At 41.4% G+C, this 16187-nt stretch overlaps 1 protein-coding gene across 1 annotated transcript in view; it reads left to right on the top strand.

Moving 5' to 3' along the window:
- Nucleotides 1-16187, top strand: part of ITFG1 (integrin alpha FG-GAP repeat containing 1) — a 112487-nt gene that overhangs the window by 77922 nt on the left and 18378 nt on the right. Inside the window, exons 13-14 of the mRNA XM_006908739.2 lie at nucleotides 8058-8101; nucleotides 11126-11204. Of these exons, the coding sequence (XP_006908801.1) occupies nucleotides 8058-8101; nucleotides 11126-11204 (123 nt within the window). The remainder of the gene's footprint in view (nucleotides 1-8057; nucleotides 8102-11125; nucleotides 11205-16187) is intronic.

Genomic DNA, 16187 nt, shown 5'->3' with positions numbered 1-16187 from the left:
AGCAGTGAAAAGAGAGTCTGCCGCCCGGTGGGAACAGTGACTTCGGCACTGAGAGAGGAGGCCCTTTTCGGTGTGAGGCCGAGGCCAGTCTCGCTTTTTTTTTTTTTTTTTTTTTAACATATTGATCATTTGGAAACTGCCCACACGGAAAAAATGCATACGTGTAATTTAGGATCCCCAGTCCTTCCTTGGTATTTATTCACTGACATTTTTAAAAATTACAGAAAGCTCGGGGCATCTTAGAGATGGGAAAGGCCTTGAAAGCCATCTGGCCCACGCCCGGCCTCACGCACACCTCCCCCGAGAGCGACGCACCCGTGCTACCTGCCACTTCGTTGTTAGAAAACTTATTCTGCGTCAGGTCACAATGTGCATACGCGGTTATACGGGCCACTGGTACTGTGTCTGCCGTATAAATAGGCGCTTGATAATATCTGTCGCGTACAAAACCAATTAGTCCTAATCTCATTAGTGCAGGTTGCATCCTTAAAGCAGACCGTAATTTATAACCACAGTAGCAGCATACCTCCGAACACGTTATGGTCCTGCGCGGGAAAGGTGAACCACTTTAACGAGGCGAGTCACGCGACCACAATGAAATAACCCGTCCCGGGTTCCCCTTTAATCCAGGAAAGTAGGAAACGGAGTGTGACGAACAAGACTGGCCACGCGTCGTTGACAGCTGCAGGTGTGTGATGTGTGCGTGGGGTCCCTTAACTATTCTGAGTTGTGTGTTTGAAAACTTGCGTGTAAAAGGCTTTACACCCTCCGTCTCCTGAGACCTGGGGACCGAGTCGGGATGGGCACCTGAGGAGCAGGCCCCCGGGGAGCTGTCTCGCGCGTCCCCGAGCTCACAGCCAGAGTGCCAGTTTGGGGCAGGAGCTCTCAGTTTTAGAAAATAAGATAACTTTGCGTTAAAGATATTAACATAAATATTAATAACATACTTTACAGAAAGGTCATGGGAAATGAGATACCAATTTAAAGCAATCATTTGGGGAAAATAACCTTCTAGTTGTTTTGAGACGCCCTTCCACTCTCTGCTTTGATTATTAGTTGTTTGCTTTAAGTCAGACAGCTACCAGTGTGCAATTACCCTTTCAGAGCCATCAACAGTGTCCAGGGTTGATTTTGCTCTAAAATTATTGTTACTCTCATGCTCAAACCAGCCTGTGCTAAATGTCGCTTTCTTCAGTTAAGGAAATCGGGGTACTTAAGCTTTTATATGCGGCTAGAGAAAAAGCAAACCACCTTCTGCCTGTTCCCACGACACCGGGGACCCACACGACACTCCCCAAGCCCTTGCGTGAAGACAGGGGGCCCCGAGTCTTGCAGAATTGGAGGTGCCCCAGCTCCCTCGAACCATACTTCCCAGCTCTCATTTTTCTCTCTCTCTTCTCAGCCGCATTGGAGGTTCTGCGCTCTAACTCAGCTCCACCAGTGCGTAAGGCAGATTCCCAGCTAACGCGTACGAACCCGTATTTCCCTGGCACTTGTGAACTGGTGACAGTATTTTCACCTTTTACTTTCCAGATACGAGACGTTTAGAAAGGTTTCCTCCTTCCCGCTTCCCGATTCTGTTGAAATAACCTGGAAGCTTACTTCCTGATGGGTATTCTGTTTTACCTTTTGTGCCTTCTGCAAACCCTTTCTGAACCACTCACGACCATCTTGTCACCGATGATTAAAACTTAACAAGCTGTATCAGCTCTGTTGCCACCGTTTTACTGATATGCCACATCTTTCTTTTCTTCATTCTGATTTCTTTTGCCGGAGCACTTCAGGTTATTTCCAGAAAGTTGTACAGAGCTTAATATATCTTCTGAGTACTGGCATGTCTTAAAATAGCTTTCTCTGGCCCTTCCGTATCAACGCTGAGTTCGCCAGCAGAGAATTTTCTAAGCATTGTTCCATTTTCCTCTTGCGCACGGTATGGGCGTCTGGTAAATTCTCCCCTTTTCGTGCATGTTCTGTTCGGTAGAGACCTTTCACACGATTGCTCTTTGGTCTTCCTTTTAAGTTGTTTTTCTTCACACGTCTGAGGCTTTTTCGCTGCTTCTATTTCTAAAAACAATCAGCATCAGTAGATTACAGGAGGCAAAAGCACCGTGTCGCCCGATTCTGCACAGCAGACGGCCGTCACTGTCCCCTCGTCCCGCCCCGTGCAGGAGCTCCTTGGGGCCTGCAAGCCAAGAGCCCACCAGACAGGGGAGACGGATTCGAGCAGGATGGTGGCTTCGGGGTTCTCAGATAACAGCAGAAGCGATGCCCCCTCTGCGGGTCACGGCCGAGGGACACTGCAGGAGCCCCTGGCGGGCCCACTCCTGCGGCCTCAGCCTGGGAGAGTCGTCAGACTCAGTCCGAGCAGAGCTGTGCTGTCCAGTGGGAAGAGAACAGCATTTACGGGAGGCTCTACTTACGTCACAAAAAATTACTGTGTGTGAAACATGTACCTGCCGCATTTAATGCTTAATGTGTTTGCACGTGCGTGAACAGGATCAGAATGACTTGAAAGGGGACTCACCACTTATTTACGTTTCTGTATTTAAGCTTTTTAGAGTGATTTTTTTAACTAAAGAAAATGACTGAAAAGTACGTAATCAAGAACAGACAAAAAAGATCTCTATATAGTGCATAAAATAACGTCTAATGACAAGAATAGCTGGGAGGTGGCCTTTATTTCACACATGGTATTCAATGATGGCATTTGCTTTGTATTCGTGTGTCTTAAACAAAAACTAAAGACGTTTTCAGAGAATGAATGTGGACAGTCACCCATGCTCCAAGGAAGGAATTTCATTTTTAATGCTACTAAAGCTATTTGTACAGTATTGACCTTTATAGCTTTGTCTTTTTCCTATTCGTCCTTCTTCTAACCTGCACATTGATTTGGTGTCACAGTATTTACGCATGATTATTACTATTTTTTGGTTTTGGCTTTGTGTAAACTGAATCACAAAGCCGGAATCACAAGGTTTTATACTTCCAATTTCTTTAAAAACGTGTGGGCTGTAACGTAGTTTTAACATGAAATGTTAAGATCCTAAGCATCATCATTTTTAAGAAAACCTGTGAATTGTACAACCCATTAGTCATGTTTTAAACTAATCTAATAACCAATAATTCACATAGCTCATTAAGTATTTTAATTACAGCTTTTCATTTAACTGTGAATAGCCTATGTTCTTATATTTCCTTAATCCTTCTAAAACAAGTTTGGTTTTAAAAGTCTAGGAGTATTAATTACTTTTTAGAGCTGTTTACTGAAAGGGGTATTATAAAACACTATAATAGATCTTTATGGAATTCTGTAATATGATTACAAATACTAATAATTTACAAACATTTATGAAATGGTTAAAAATCCTTCTAAAAATTAGAATACGGTTCAGCCAAGATCAGCTAGTTATTAGGAAAACATTGACGCTTGAAATGAGACTCAGAGAGAGAGACTTACAAACCAAATACACACAGTCCTTGCCTTTGCAAGTCCTTGCACCAAGAAGCTCGGTGACAAAACACAGATAGGAGAGCTGAAGTCATGGCAGAGCCTCTCCCGGTAAAACTCCCTTCTCCATGACGGCTTTTTGCGCATTTCAGCAACCTGCCTGGTGTTGTTACAGTTGCTTAAGAAAAATGTTTGCTTCACTTATAACCATATGCTTTCATATAAGAGGTATCACTGCCCCACATCTGGGAAGCGAGCTTCTGCCGTAACAATAATGATACACTCCGCCTTGGAGCATTTCGTAGCGAGAGTTTTTTCCTGACTAAAACACGAAGGATGCAGTTTTTATTCTAACGTCACTGGAGAAATTACATTATTGCTCTGATTTCATAGGCCCCTGGTACTTTTCACTTGCTCGTAAGTCTGACTCCGTGGAGTCTTAAAATTATAATTTCAGGGTGACATTTGTAAAAATGCCGTAAGAGCCTATCCTTTTACTTTTCCGTTTATGCGAGAGAATTTTAAAGCATTGTTCCCTTTTTTATTAGTAAAGTTTGGTTTGGAATTTGTTTTGTTTCCGATTACAAAAATAAGGCAGCCTGATTGTAAAACATTTGGAAAGTCTGGAAAAGTATTTTTTAAAACTGCCACTGACAACTCCTGTGAGCCCTGAGCGTTCTCCGCTTCCTCTGCTGGCCCCTGACGTCTCGAGCACACCAGAAGCCAGCGGCGAGAGCCGATGCTTTAAACCCTGGAATGGAGAATCACAGAATGCGTGACGCATTTAAAGCAGTCGGAGCTGATGATGTTCCTCACGGGCAGGGCCTCTGCCGCGTGTTCTGCACGGCTTGTCTTACGTGATAGTACCTATACGTGAAAATTTTTAAACGAAAATACATGGGAATGTCTAACTTTTATTAAAAAGAATATGACCCCGACATATCACGTAAGGAGACAGACGGTGGAGAATCGGCTTGCCAGGAACCACGGGTTCTCCAGGCCCCACTCACCTGCCTGAGCTCAGAGCCCGCTCAGTGCCTGGTCCCTGGTCCCTGGCCATCCTGCCGCATCTGTCAGACCCGCCTCTCCATGCTCCCTCTGTCACCGTCCTATGGTATAGCCCACAACAACACACCGCTTCCCTCTGTACCAGCCGGTGTGAAGCCCCCGAGACTGCCCGATGGCAGCAGAGACCCGTCAGGAATCGTAGCTTTGCAGAGTCTGTACACTTTAGAAGTTACATCATCCACCCCCTTATTTTAAAGATCTTCCTAAACCTGTGACACAGGTGCCCGGCCCCACCCATGCCGCTTCTGCCCCGGCTCCCTCAGCCACAGCCCGGCTCCATGCCACTTCCTGCACTGCGGGGACAGGCGGCCTCGAAGGAGCTGGGCTCGTGGTGGCAGCCGGTGTCGGTGCGGGGGCCACCGCGGGGCGTGTTCCTGGAGGACGCTCACGGCCCGTAGGTTTAGTGTCACTGATCTCACATGCACAGAACTATCAAAAAACTACTAAAGACAGAAGACGAACGACTAACAGGTTTGTAAGATGTGTGCCACACCGTTTCTCGGTGGCGTCTCATTCAGGCCTTCCTTTTTGAGGACATTATATCTAACTTTAATAAGCTGTGTTTAAACCTGTCACATTAATATGCTGAAAAATACGAAATGACAATAAAAACATTCCTTCTATAGCTGTACATTTGAAGAGAGCTAATGCTTTCCAGACATTTATTTTATTAAACCAAGAAGGGAAAAGGGTAGAAGTGTCTCCCTTTTTTGATGGGAAATCTGAAGGGTGGATCACAGAGGGATTCAGCAATAAAGACAAACCTAAAAGTAAAATTTCACTTTTCTACAGTCTTCCTTAAGAAAAGCAGTATAATTGCTGAAATTAGTTAACGACTTTTTTCTGCCTTATGTAAAACACACATCACTAGTAGGGCCCCGAAAGCATGCGGTCTGTCTCTCCTTACCTGCCGCTGTGACCGTGTACCTGTCACCGGGGAAAAGTCAGGCGGTTCTGTAGGTGAAATAATAATCTGAGGCCAAGCACAGGTCAGCCTTTCTCACAGTAGTTGGGAGCCCTGAATTCCCAATTAAGCAGCCTTGTCAAGCAGAAGACCAAGCTCAAGGACTGGCGTGCTTCCTCCTTGAACCATGGTTGCAAAACCCAAGGAAAGGCATACTCCATTTGTATTATGTAGACATCCCTTTTTAAAAGACATGTATGTATAATATAATATATATGACATGTGTGACATACATATGTACGGCGCATTTAAATCTTACCATTTCGATCCTGTTGCTACTATACGAAACCTCAGATGTGACAGGGGAAGTCGCGTAAAAAACAAAAATAGATACAGGACACAAACCAATTTTTAGCTTGCTATATACAAAATGGAAGGGACTATTATGTAATTTTGAGTAAATACTGTCAACTATGCTAAACAAGGCACAGACATTTTCTCTTGTACAGAAAATAAAATAATCCAATGGTTCATTGATTTCCCATCTTCCATAAAAGTAGGATAATGTGTTTTTTAAATGAGTTAATATCTGGTGGCCACATGGTTTTTCGAAAGAATTCCATTTGCTTTGTGACCTTGAGTAATGTACTGGCCCGAGCTTCAGTGTCACATGCGAAAGCAAATCCACGTTCAGTCTGGCACTCAGCAGAAGATCAGTGAAAGATTGTTTGCTAAAAAGATGCTGGGTAACCTTTCTGGAGGTAATTTCACTATACATGCCAAAAACGTTGAAGATAAAACCCAGAAATCATGCTGTTTCTGTGAATTTACCCCTGGTAACCGCCACTCTACTTTCTATGAATGTGACTAGGTTAGATACGTCACACAGGTGGAACCTGTAGTGTTTATCTTTTTGCGACTGGCTGATTTCAGCATCAGACCCTCAGGGTTCATCCACGCTGTAGCGTGTGACGAGATGCCGTCCCGTTTTAAGGAAACATGTTCAGTGAACGCTCTCCCATCGTTCGGTAGACCGCGTTTTGTTGAATCGTTCATCCGCGAAGGGCGTTCATAGGGGTTGCTTTCTCCTCTTGGGTGTCATGACCATGTGCATTTCGTCGTGGTTCTGGTTTGCATTTCCCGGTCACTCATCGCTTCAGGAGCTTGTCTGTCTCCGTGTCTTCTTAGGAGAAATGCCTATTCGGATCTTTTGCCCATTTTATAATTGTCTTTTTATTACTGCAGTATAAGAGTTCTTTATATTATTTGGGTCATTGTCAAATGTAATTTTCCTGTTATGAATTACAGTCTAATTTCACTTTCCTCCAAGGAGCCAGTTAACCAGTACCATTTTCCGAATAATCCATCTTTTCTCTGTTTTAACAAGTATTTATTGTGTAAATATGTTGAGTCAGGCCCTGAGAAAATGATAAAATGATGCAGTTTGCCTGCGAATACAAACAGACTTGTGACTCAATAATCACTATTCAGCAAAATAATGATTTACATAAAGGTTTACGAAAACCATTTCGGTATAAGCGGAAAAGAAATACCAATGTCTGCCTAGAGGCGACGGAAGAGGAATGAAAAAAAACCTCGAAGATAAAAGAGAAACATGCTTTCAGGGCCGGGGTCAGAAATTCAACACTGGAAACTCTTTTTGCAAGTGTGAAACATTTATGTCACTATTTAATGTAAACATTAAACAGTATATCCGGTGTGAATGAACACGTGTCTCCTGTGACGAAAGATGTCACGCTCACTTCTTAGAGCCTTTGTGCTCTGTATACCCTGCCTCAGTACATGTCTGTTAGGACAGTTGTCATTTTATATTCATATAAGTAAATATAAAAACCCATTTTCCCATGGATTATATTCATAACAGTTATTGAAATGATTCATGCATACTGAGCAGAATCGTCAGCTTTCTTTAATTTATAACATGTACAGTGATTAATATCACAGAGTGTCTGCTTTGTAAGAATACAGAAGTGGCCCTAGTATAGTTATGTCTCAAATCTTGTTACTTATATAAAGCCTGTTCAGAAATTCTAACCTTTCCTTTTTTGCTGATTGTAGAATAATTGTGTCATTAAATTATTTTTGTATCTCTGTTGTAGACCCATCAATTATTGTATAGTTATGTTCTCCATAATATTATGTTATTAAGCAGGCCTAAAATCTTTGACCCAGAAACTTTGACTAGATAAATGGGAAAAGTCTAGTTTGAGATAGAAAATACTAAATGTTCTATTTGTTTTTCTCAGTATACATTTTAATTGGTTTGCATTTGGCACTTTTGTCAGATTCTAAATCATCCTTGGAATTTAGCTAACCAACTGGAAAATAAAACCAACAGTAGGTGTAGCTTGATTAAACCATAATTAATCATCTCATCTATATATTTCACAAAAAGGCTGCATCTTGACTGCTCAATAAAGTCTTTTGAAATATTGGTATAAAATAAGTGAACAATAGAAATTTAATTTACTCCGATATAAAGAAACTGAATTGGTTTCTGCTTGTGATCATGAACCAGTAGAGCACGTTAATAGATTTTAGAAACAATTAAAGTTTACTTTAAATATTAGCTTCCATTATGTCGGTAATAACAGCCTTTTCTTTATTTTTCCACAGTTCTTAGTGGTCTCTGTTCTAATGACTGCCCTCGCAAGATAACAGTAAGTAAACTTAACTCAGCTATAAATATTTCTGAGACAGTTCTGTGCATCATAAAGAGATACACACAAAATAGTTGTCGTAGGTTACAACCAAATCGTTGTTAGTCTTTAGAGTGACTTAAAAAGTATCCTTCAGTGCTTAAGTAAAGTTTACTGGGAATAAAGGACCATTTCTAAAAATTTCTCATCTCAAATTTCATTTCCTTTATGAAGCCTCTTCTGATGTCCTTGGAAAGATGTCACCCCTCCCATTATTTGTGTGCATACCGCTGCCTCTGGGCATATGTAACACTTGATCACACTTACCTGTTTGTCTTTAACACCTCTCCACAGAGGACCATGATCCCTTGAGGTCAAGAATCATGTCATCTTTGTGTAGTTGGTACACAGCACAGGGCTAAGCTTATAGGAGATCGTTTTTTCAGTATTAGCTTTAATACTGACTTGCCGTCTAAGGGAATATTTCAGTGAGAAACCAAATGTGAAAATAATTAGGCTTAGTTTTTGAAATTGCCAATTCATGTAAATTATACTAAGAATATTCCATCATGTTGGAAAGTGTGTGTGTGTGTGTGTGTGTGTGTGTGTGTGTGTGTGTCCCTGCTCATAGTAACCCTTGTTTTGTAAGAAATTCACCCCCACTTGAAGATGAGGAAACTGAGGCTCAAAGAAATTAAATTATCCAAAGTGACAGCACTATTAAGCAGTGGCCCTAGAACACAAAGCTGGATGTCGATTAGTCTTGTACTTGTACGACCCCAGTAAAGCACCGCGTGGCCCACATCTTACGTGTGGTTGGGAAACTTTGCCATGTTTAAGGCGGGTGGAAAGAGACGTCGACCCAGAGGTGTGCGTGCCAAGGGTTCATCTAGACCCCACTTGAGCAGCGCCTCTGACGTTGAGGACAGCGAGATTCGCAGGAGAAACCGGTCTGCGATACTCGGGTTGCTGCGAAGCTAGGGTGGGCCCTCGGAGATGGCTCATGGAGGCCGAGGGTCAGGCCTTCAGACGCCCGTGTGTCCCAGCCACTGCACGCAGGCGGTCCCCAGGAAGGGGCCGTGGTGTGCGCAAGCCAGCTCCCCTTGACTGAGAACAAGTTAGAAGTGAGAACCGGCTGGGAGCAGCTCAGGGGCCAAGTGCCCCGGTCCCGAAGGGGAAGCGTGGACAGCATGTCACCATGTCCACTCTGAGCACGTGTGAGCCCTGGTCAGACCCTGCTGCTCCCGTGTCGCAGAGCATGTTGGACCTCCCTGGACTGTCCACTTAATTGCATAGTGAGTCTAAAACCGCTATAAAAAATAGTCACTTTGTTAAGAATTTTAAGTGTAGGTGTGCTTAATCAGAGTTTAAGGACCGCTGCGCTGATCTGGGTGCCGTCTGCCTGGTCTGTGGAATGCCCCACCCCCGTTTAGCTGCCGTGCATCAGTCGTCACTTCCGCCGCCTGTCACTCCCGTGAAGGACTGTCCTCCCATGGTCCTTGCCTGGGTCGGTCCAGCTCTCCCTTGCCCACTCGTAAACCTAGGCTGCCGGGCGTCTGCATGTCGGCACCACGCCGTGCCGTGGCCTTTCACCCACATCACATGGGCGTCATGATTATGCCGTAGCCTTTTGGGGACCCCGGACCCCTTTTCTCCCAGCGCCTTTCTCTGGCTGCTCTCAGGGTTCCTTCTGACTTCCTGCCGACTGAATACGCTACGCCTCGGTGTGGGGTTTTCGGTGTTAACCTCATTCGGTGTTCTCCGGGCTTCCTGGTTTTGTGTCTGTCGCAGATTTGGGGGAAGCCGATTATTATTTCAAATATTTCCTCTGTTCTTTCTCTCCTTTTCCATGGCACGTACATTGCACTTTTTGGCGATCGTCCCACAGCCCTTGGATGCTCCGTTTCCTCTTTCCTGTGGTTTCCCTCTTCGTGTTCCTGCTTTAGAAGTTTCTGCTGCTACGTCTTCAAGCTCACTCATTCTTTCCTCCACTGTTCCCAGCTAGAGGCCAATCTAAATCTGCCGCTGAGCCACGGCAGTGCATTTTTGACTTGTCACATGCTCTAGACGTTGTGTGTTTGTGTGTGTGTCTCACCGTTTTGGTGAGACGTCGTCCTCATAATCTCCTATAGTTCTTTGTACGTATTTATAACCACTGATTTAAAGTCTCCGCCTACTGAGTCAAACATACAGGGTTCCTTGGGAGCGAGTTCTATTCACTTTTTCCTTCGTATGACCCATACTTTCCTGTTTGTGTGTGTCGTAATTTCTTGTTGAAAGCTGGACATTTTAAACAACGTGTTAACCCTGGAAATTGCTCTCCTGGGTTTGTTGTTGCTGCCGCTGTTCGTTCAGTGACTTCGCTGCGCTGATACTCTACAGTCCGTGTGTGTAGCCACTGAAGTCTCTACTCAGCGACGACCGAAGAAAGGTTTCCTTCAGTGAGAGATTAGGGCCGATTCGGGTCTTTTGTCTGAAAACAGGGTTACACGAGTGTGGCCTTCTAGCGCCCCAGGAATATGTGAGAGCTTCTGAGCCCCCTCAGAACATCTGACTCACATTTTTCCTTTTACGATCTGGTCCACCTCTCATTAGCCCAAGCCGATGGCACAGCCTCAGGCAGCTTCAATATAAACCACGACTAATGCTCGTTTTTAGCAAACGTCCGGGTTGGCAGGGCTGTTCACACTGAGCAAGCTCCGTCTGCGGAAGAACACACCGAGAACAGAGCTGGCCCGGAGCTGCCCGACAGCTCTCTGGGGAGAACTGCGTAAAATAGTCACCCTTATGTAGCAGACAATATTAGACCTTAGGAATACCCAACAAAATTAATACCCTATAAATTCAACTACCAGCGCGTTTAAAGTATTAAGAATTTTCTACCATTCTTTTGAATAGATAACACAGGTTATCTATTTAAGGAAATTTTCTCTACATGACTGCCATCTATATAAGAATTTTATGTGAGATGGTTTTACTTGATTTTTAATAGATTCGCCTAAAACTTCAAATGATTCGAGCTTAACTATTGTTCTTTTCTTGCAGCCCTTTGGAGTGAATCAGCCTGGACCTTACATCATGTACACAACTGTCGATGCAAATGGCTATCTGAAGAATGGTTCAGGTAAGACCAGCTACAGCGTTCACACGCCTAAAACACCTTGAATCGGCGTATGGTGAGGTCAGCGAGACAGCAAAAATTACCGTGTTTTCACGTCCTTTATGATACCTTCACTTTTTCTCTTATGGTCTTTCTGTAGACTTACATCAGTAGAGTACAGAAAGTCCTCATGACAAATATATTAACATTAATTTTTTTATATATCCCTATTGTGATGCAGCTTTATCTTTCCTCAGTCACCATTATCCTTATCTTTCAGTTGAAGTAACAGAGAGACTGGGAGAAATTACTTGACTTATCTTGATCAAAGTGTGAAGTGGAAATTAATTAGTAAAGCTCATCTTAGAAGAAGAAGAAATTAGGAAGCCAATCTACGACTTAAATAATCCTACTTTTTTCATATGTAGACTAGAAGCGGGAATCTTACATAGGGGTTGTTCTGATATATTATTATAAAGAAAAATCTAGTTATACATTTGAATACATAATAAAGAGAAATACAATCAAGACAAAAAGGAAATAGGACTAAGCAAGGGATGTCTGCTTTTGAAAGACGGATAGCTGACTGAGATGAGGTCCAATCACAGCAAGTATAACTGTGATCAATTCTCTGAGTAAGAAAAGGAACCCTAACATATTAATATGTTAATATTTGAGACTTTTAGAGCCCTAACCATGAAGAAGTATAAACAAAGTTGCGTTACTCCTCCATATTTATGGACCCCAAAATAAGGAAGCACTCATAGAACTCATATACGGCCATTCTCATTTTATATAATGGCCTAACATAAATCAAATATAGCAGAGTGAATTTCCTTTTTTAGCTCATGGTACACATTTGAGAAACACTCAATCATACTTCTGCTTTAAAACATCCCATAAAACCAAAGCTGTTTTAAAAATTTAAGGAGGAATTGACAATTATAGTCAAATACTTTAATATATCACTGTTAGTCAAGGAAACTTAGAATAAATAAGGATATAGACACTTTGAACAAACTTCTTCATATTTTAAGTCAGATACAGATAAACGATACAAAAGAGATTGCAGGACTAGCTGATGTTATCTGTCATCAGTTAAAAATTCTTTTAGATTTTGAAGATGCAGATAATTTCAGTGCTTGGTGAGATAGTCCAGTTACTTATTTCATTTCATGAAGCGAGTATAACAGGCAAAGCCAGGATGCCCAAAAACCGAAAGCCCAGCTCACTGAAGAATTATCAACGAAAAGTACTAAAATACTAACAATTTAAATTGACCTATATTTTGAAAGACTTGCTTACTTAACACTTTCAAGTAGGTGGTCATCTCAGGAAAATGCACTCATGGTTTAAAATGGGGGAAATCTCTTTATTATCATGAACAATAGATCAGTTTTTTAAAGAACTATCTTCCTCTTTTTTTTATGTAACGATATATTGTATAAATCTTCTCATGTCTGTTTATCTGGCTAGTCTTAACTTATTTTGGGATCGTTTCGTATGTTTATACAATAACTATTCTAGATAATTCTCCATTTATTTTTTTCATTATAATACAACAGTACAACGGTAAAGGTCTATGTGCATATATTTTTGTGCAGTTAAATGAATAATTCTCACTTCATAGAAAAAAATCAGGAAGAATATTCACCAGATTGTTAATGTTTACCCAGGGGAGCAAGATTTCAGGAGATCACTTCTGACTTGGTATATTTCTATAAATATTTACTACTTATAATCCTTCTAAATTTAATGTTTTAAAAAAAGATAAATTTTTTAGCAACTCAAAACCCATCAAAAATATTACTTTTAAAATTAGATGTAGAAAATACTTTTTAATTCTGATCGTTGATTCATGAAAACATTATATATTGAACCTCTACTATAAACCAGGTATTATCACCTACATGCTAAAAACCCATTCAGTAATATTCACCACCCAGTGCTGTTTTTTAAGTGAATGGAAGAATATTTCCTTAGCGTGATTTCTTTTTAATCTACTCCCAAACAATAATGGAACATTAGGTTTATCCTTGCTAAATTAAATATTTCTTCCCTGGATCAGGAAGTAATTCGTAAGCATAAAAGCAAAGGAGAGAGAAAATATCTGCAGAAAAGATAACTGCAGTCAAATGCCTAAATCAAATGAAGGCTCAGATTTTCATGGCAAAAAATCACGAACAAAAATAAAAGGCAAGAGCAAACTGGGAAAATCTAAATGTCCCACAATAGAGGAATAATTAATGAATTATGCCATTTTGTAATCATTTCCGTCCTACAAAATATTTGTAAATCGTTTTTGATAAGATGAACAGACGTTCATGGTATAACATGTGGGAGGGAGGCACAGCTGCACGTATGATCCAGACTGTGCGTACGTGTTTTCAGGTGTACCTATGTCTAAGGAAAACATAAAAAACAAATGACATATAGAAATGTTACCATGATTATCTCTTGGTTGTGGGATTTGAATTATATACTTTTTGCATTTTAGTTCCTACGTTGGTCATATACGCCTTTAGTTTAAGAACTATATTAGTAATTAACAATAAATATTTGGAAAATATTTTAAACGTATGCTGTATTCCATGCACAAATATATGTTCTAAACAGGAAAGTGACACTTAATGTAATTGATTTAGGAAGTACCGTCACGAAAACCTGCCCAAATGTTAAAGGATGAATATTCTGAGTTTAAATAGTAAGCACATTAAAGTCTAAAGAAATCCTACTTGGTTAAGCCATGCGGTCCGGCCCAGCCAGCCCCCCAGGAGACAGCTCCCCACTGTCTCAGGCAGGAACGACCACACACGTGACCTCAGAAGCTGCAACGCTGGTTTTCTTAGCAGCGGAGGGTCATGAAATTAATCCAGTGGCGTATAAGGGCATTTTACTTAATAGGATCAAAGAGAAAAACAGAAGTTATCGGAATACAACACAGACAGTAACAGTAAGTGTCGCTTCATGAAAGTTTTCGGGCGGGAAGGTTTGTGCTAACTGGGCGATGACATAAGATGTAGTTTTTTTGGTCGGCTGTGGTCAAAAAAGTTTGAAAGTGACTGCCAGAGACAATGACATGCCTTAGTGTTATTCAAAAGAGGCCTGTCCTAATTATCCTTCGCTTCTGGGTGGATCTTATCATTGTGAGCAGGAACTCTTGGTGTCTTACGCCACTTCCTAGCGAAGCCCGAAACAGCCAGGTGTTAGTAGAGAGTCACATCATGGAGAGTCATTGATTTCTGAAATAATTAATAGTCCCTGGGAGAGATCAAAAAACAGTGATTTCCCTCGAGTCCTCTAAGGTACTGTTTGTTAACATGTCTGAGAAAAACAAGTGACCCGTCCCTTCCATGCACCCCCCATCACAGGCCTCCATTATGAGCAGTCACAATGTGTGGCAGCTGACAGCACAGCATGTCACAGGGGGCGGAAGCGTTTGGGTTACGGTATGACACATCCAATTATTGAGGAAAATGATTTGTGGTAACAGCATTTCTATAATTTTAAGTATAACTTTTCAGAGTTCTCCATTTTAATCAATAATTGTCCATTACACCCTCCAACGTCAAACATTTTATTCTTTATGTTCATTTCTCACATACGCATTTTCTAAAATTACCTTCAAAGTACAGCCATGTCCCATTTAGCCACATGTATTTATCCATAAAAGAATTTTTTAGTTCTGAATCAATTTAACTGCCCATCACATTTTAAATTGGCATACTCATAGTTCACCCAAAAATTTTAGCCTGAGTAATGATTAATCAGGCGTACTTTTGTGTCAAAAATCATAAATTGATAACAAAAGAAAATGAAAAGAGTTCTTATGCCCTTCTGGAATGTCCTTGACATTCTCTTTCTCTGAAAGAATGAATTCTTACAAGAGGAATCATTCCTTTAAGCTCACATCAACTAAAGATCTGACAGGACCAGCCAAGTCAACAGATATGGGGGCGGAGGGCTAGCTAGTGCTGGTGATGTTTCCTCACTGAAATGAAAGAGAGAAAGGGAGGGAAGACGGGCAGTAAGTAGCTCTGAGCAGTAACCGATCTGTCCTCTTGATATAATTACAAAAATTGAATGATTGAATGAATGAATGAATTACAAGAAATACAGAAAGTCTGAGCAACTATGAGAAAGTTGGCAGATTATTCAGCTGTTCAGCAATTAGAAATCCCATCTGCACAGATGCAAATGAGTCAGTCATATTCCTGAAAATCAAAAGAAGAAAATTAGAAATTGTAGAGCCAACAACAAAAACAAAAGATCTGCTTCACGAGGTTCTATTTACAAGCTGGTTTCTAATATAACGTTGCAGTCAACGTAGACCCTGATACCGAAGGAAACACTGCTACGCAGCAGCTTTGGGGATCTGAGAGGAAGAACCTGGTTGGTTTATTCCGTGGTCTTCGCTAGCAAATGTGTTGTCATCCCACAGTCGTTATAAATAATTCAACAGGCCCCGTCTACAGTGCAAGTATATTTGGTACAAAGGAATTTCATTAAAACCTCGTGCATCACTCAGCGACACCGTTGATGTGTCCCTTCCCATTCCCTTCGTCTTACTTCAGGACTTAACTATTTTCAGTCCCCAGGTTGTCCCCTAACTCCAGTTCCGTACCGCACAAACCGCAGAAAGCTGAGTGCTCCAGCAAAGATCAAAAATCACAGATACATCGCGCGGACCGTGCCTTTAACGCGGGAAGCGTTCCGTACACACCGAACGTATGCAAATGAACACATTTCTTAAGATGGTTTTCTCATGCATGCGCAAATAAAATATTGCCACAACAAGGAATCGGTTGATGTAAGTTGAGTCTAAAACTGAAATAGAATAGTATTTGGAAAAAACAAAAAAACAAAAAACTAGGTTCTGTATCTCCTTGATTAATTTTTCACTACTCCCTATTAAATTCATGAGAATACAGTTTCAGATAAAGTCAAATAAGTCCATTTAAAGAGGAGAGGTACTGACTTAATTACAAATTATATTTTTAGCAACTT

The sequence above is a fragment of the Pteropus alecto genome, unplaced genomic scaffold, assembly GCF_000325575.1.
Source record: "Pteropus alecto unplaced genomic scaffold, ASM32557v1 scaffold123, whole genome shotgun sequence".
NCBI classification, from domain to species: domain Eukaryota; kingdom Metazoa; phylum Chordata; class Mammalia; order Chiroptera; family Pteropodidae; genus Pteropus; species Pteropus alecto.
Note: the sequence above shows the minus strand (reverse complement) of the source record. Positions and strands in the feature narration are given on the sequence as shown.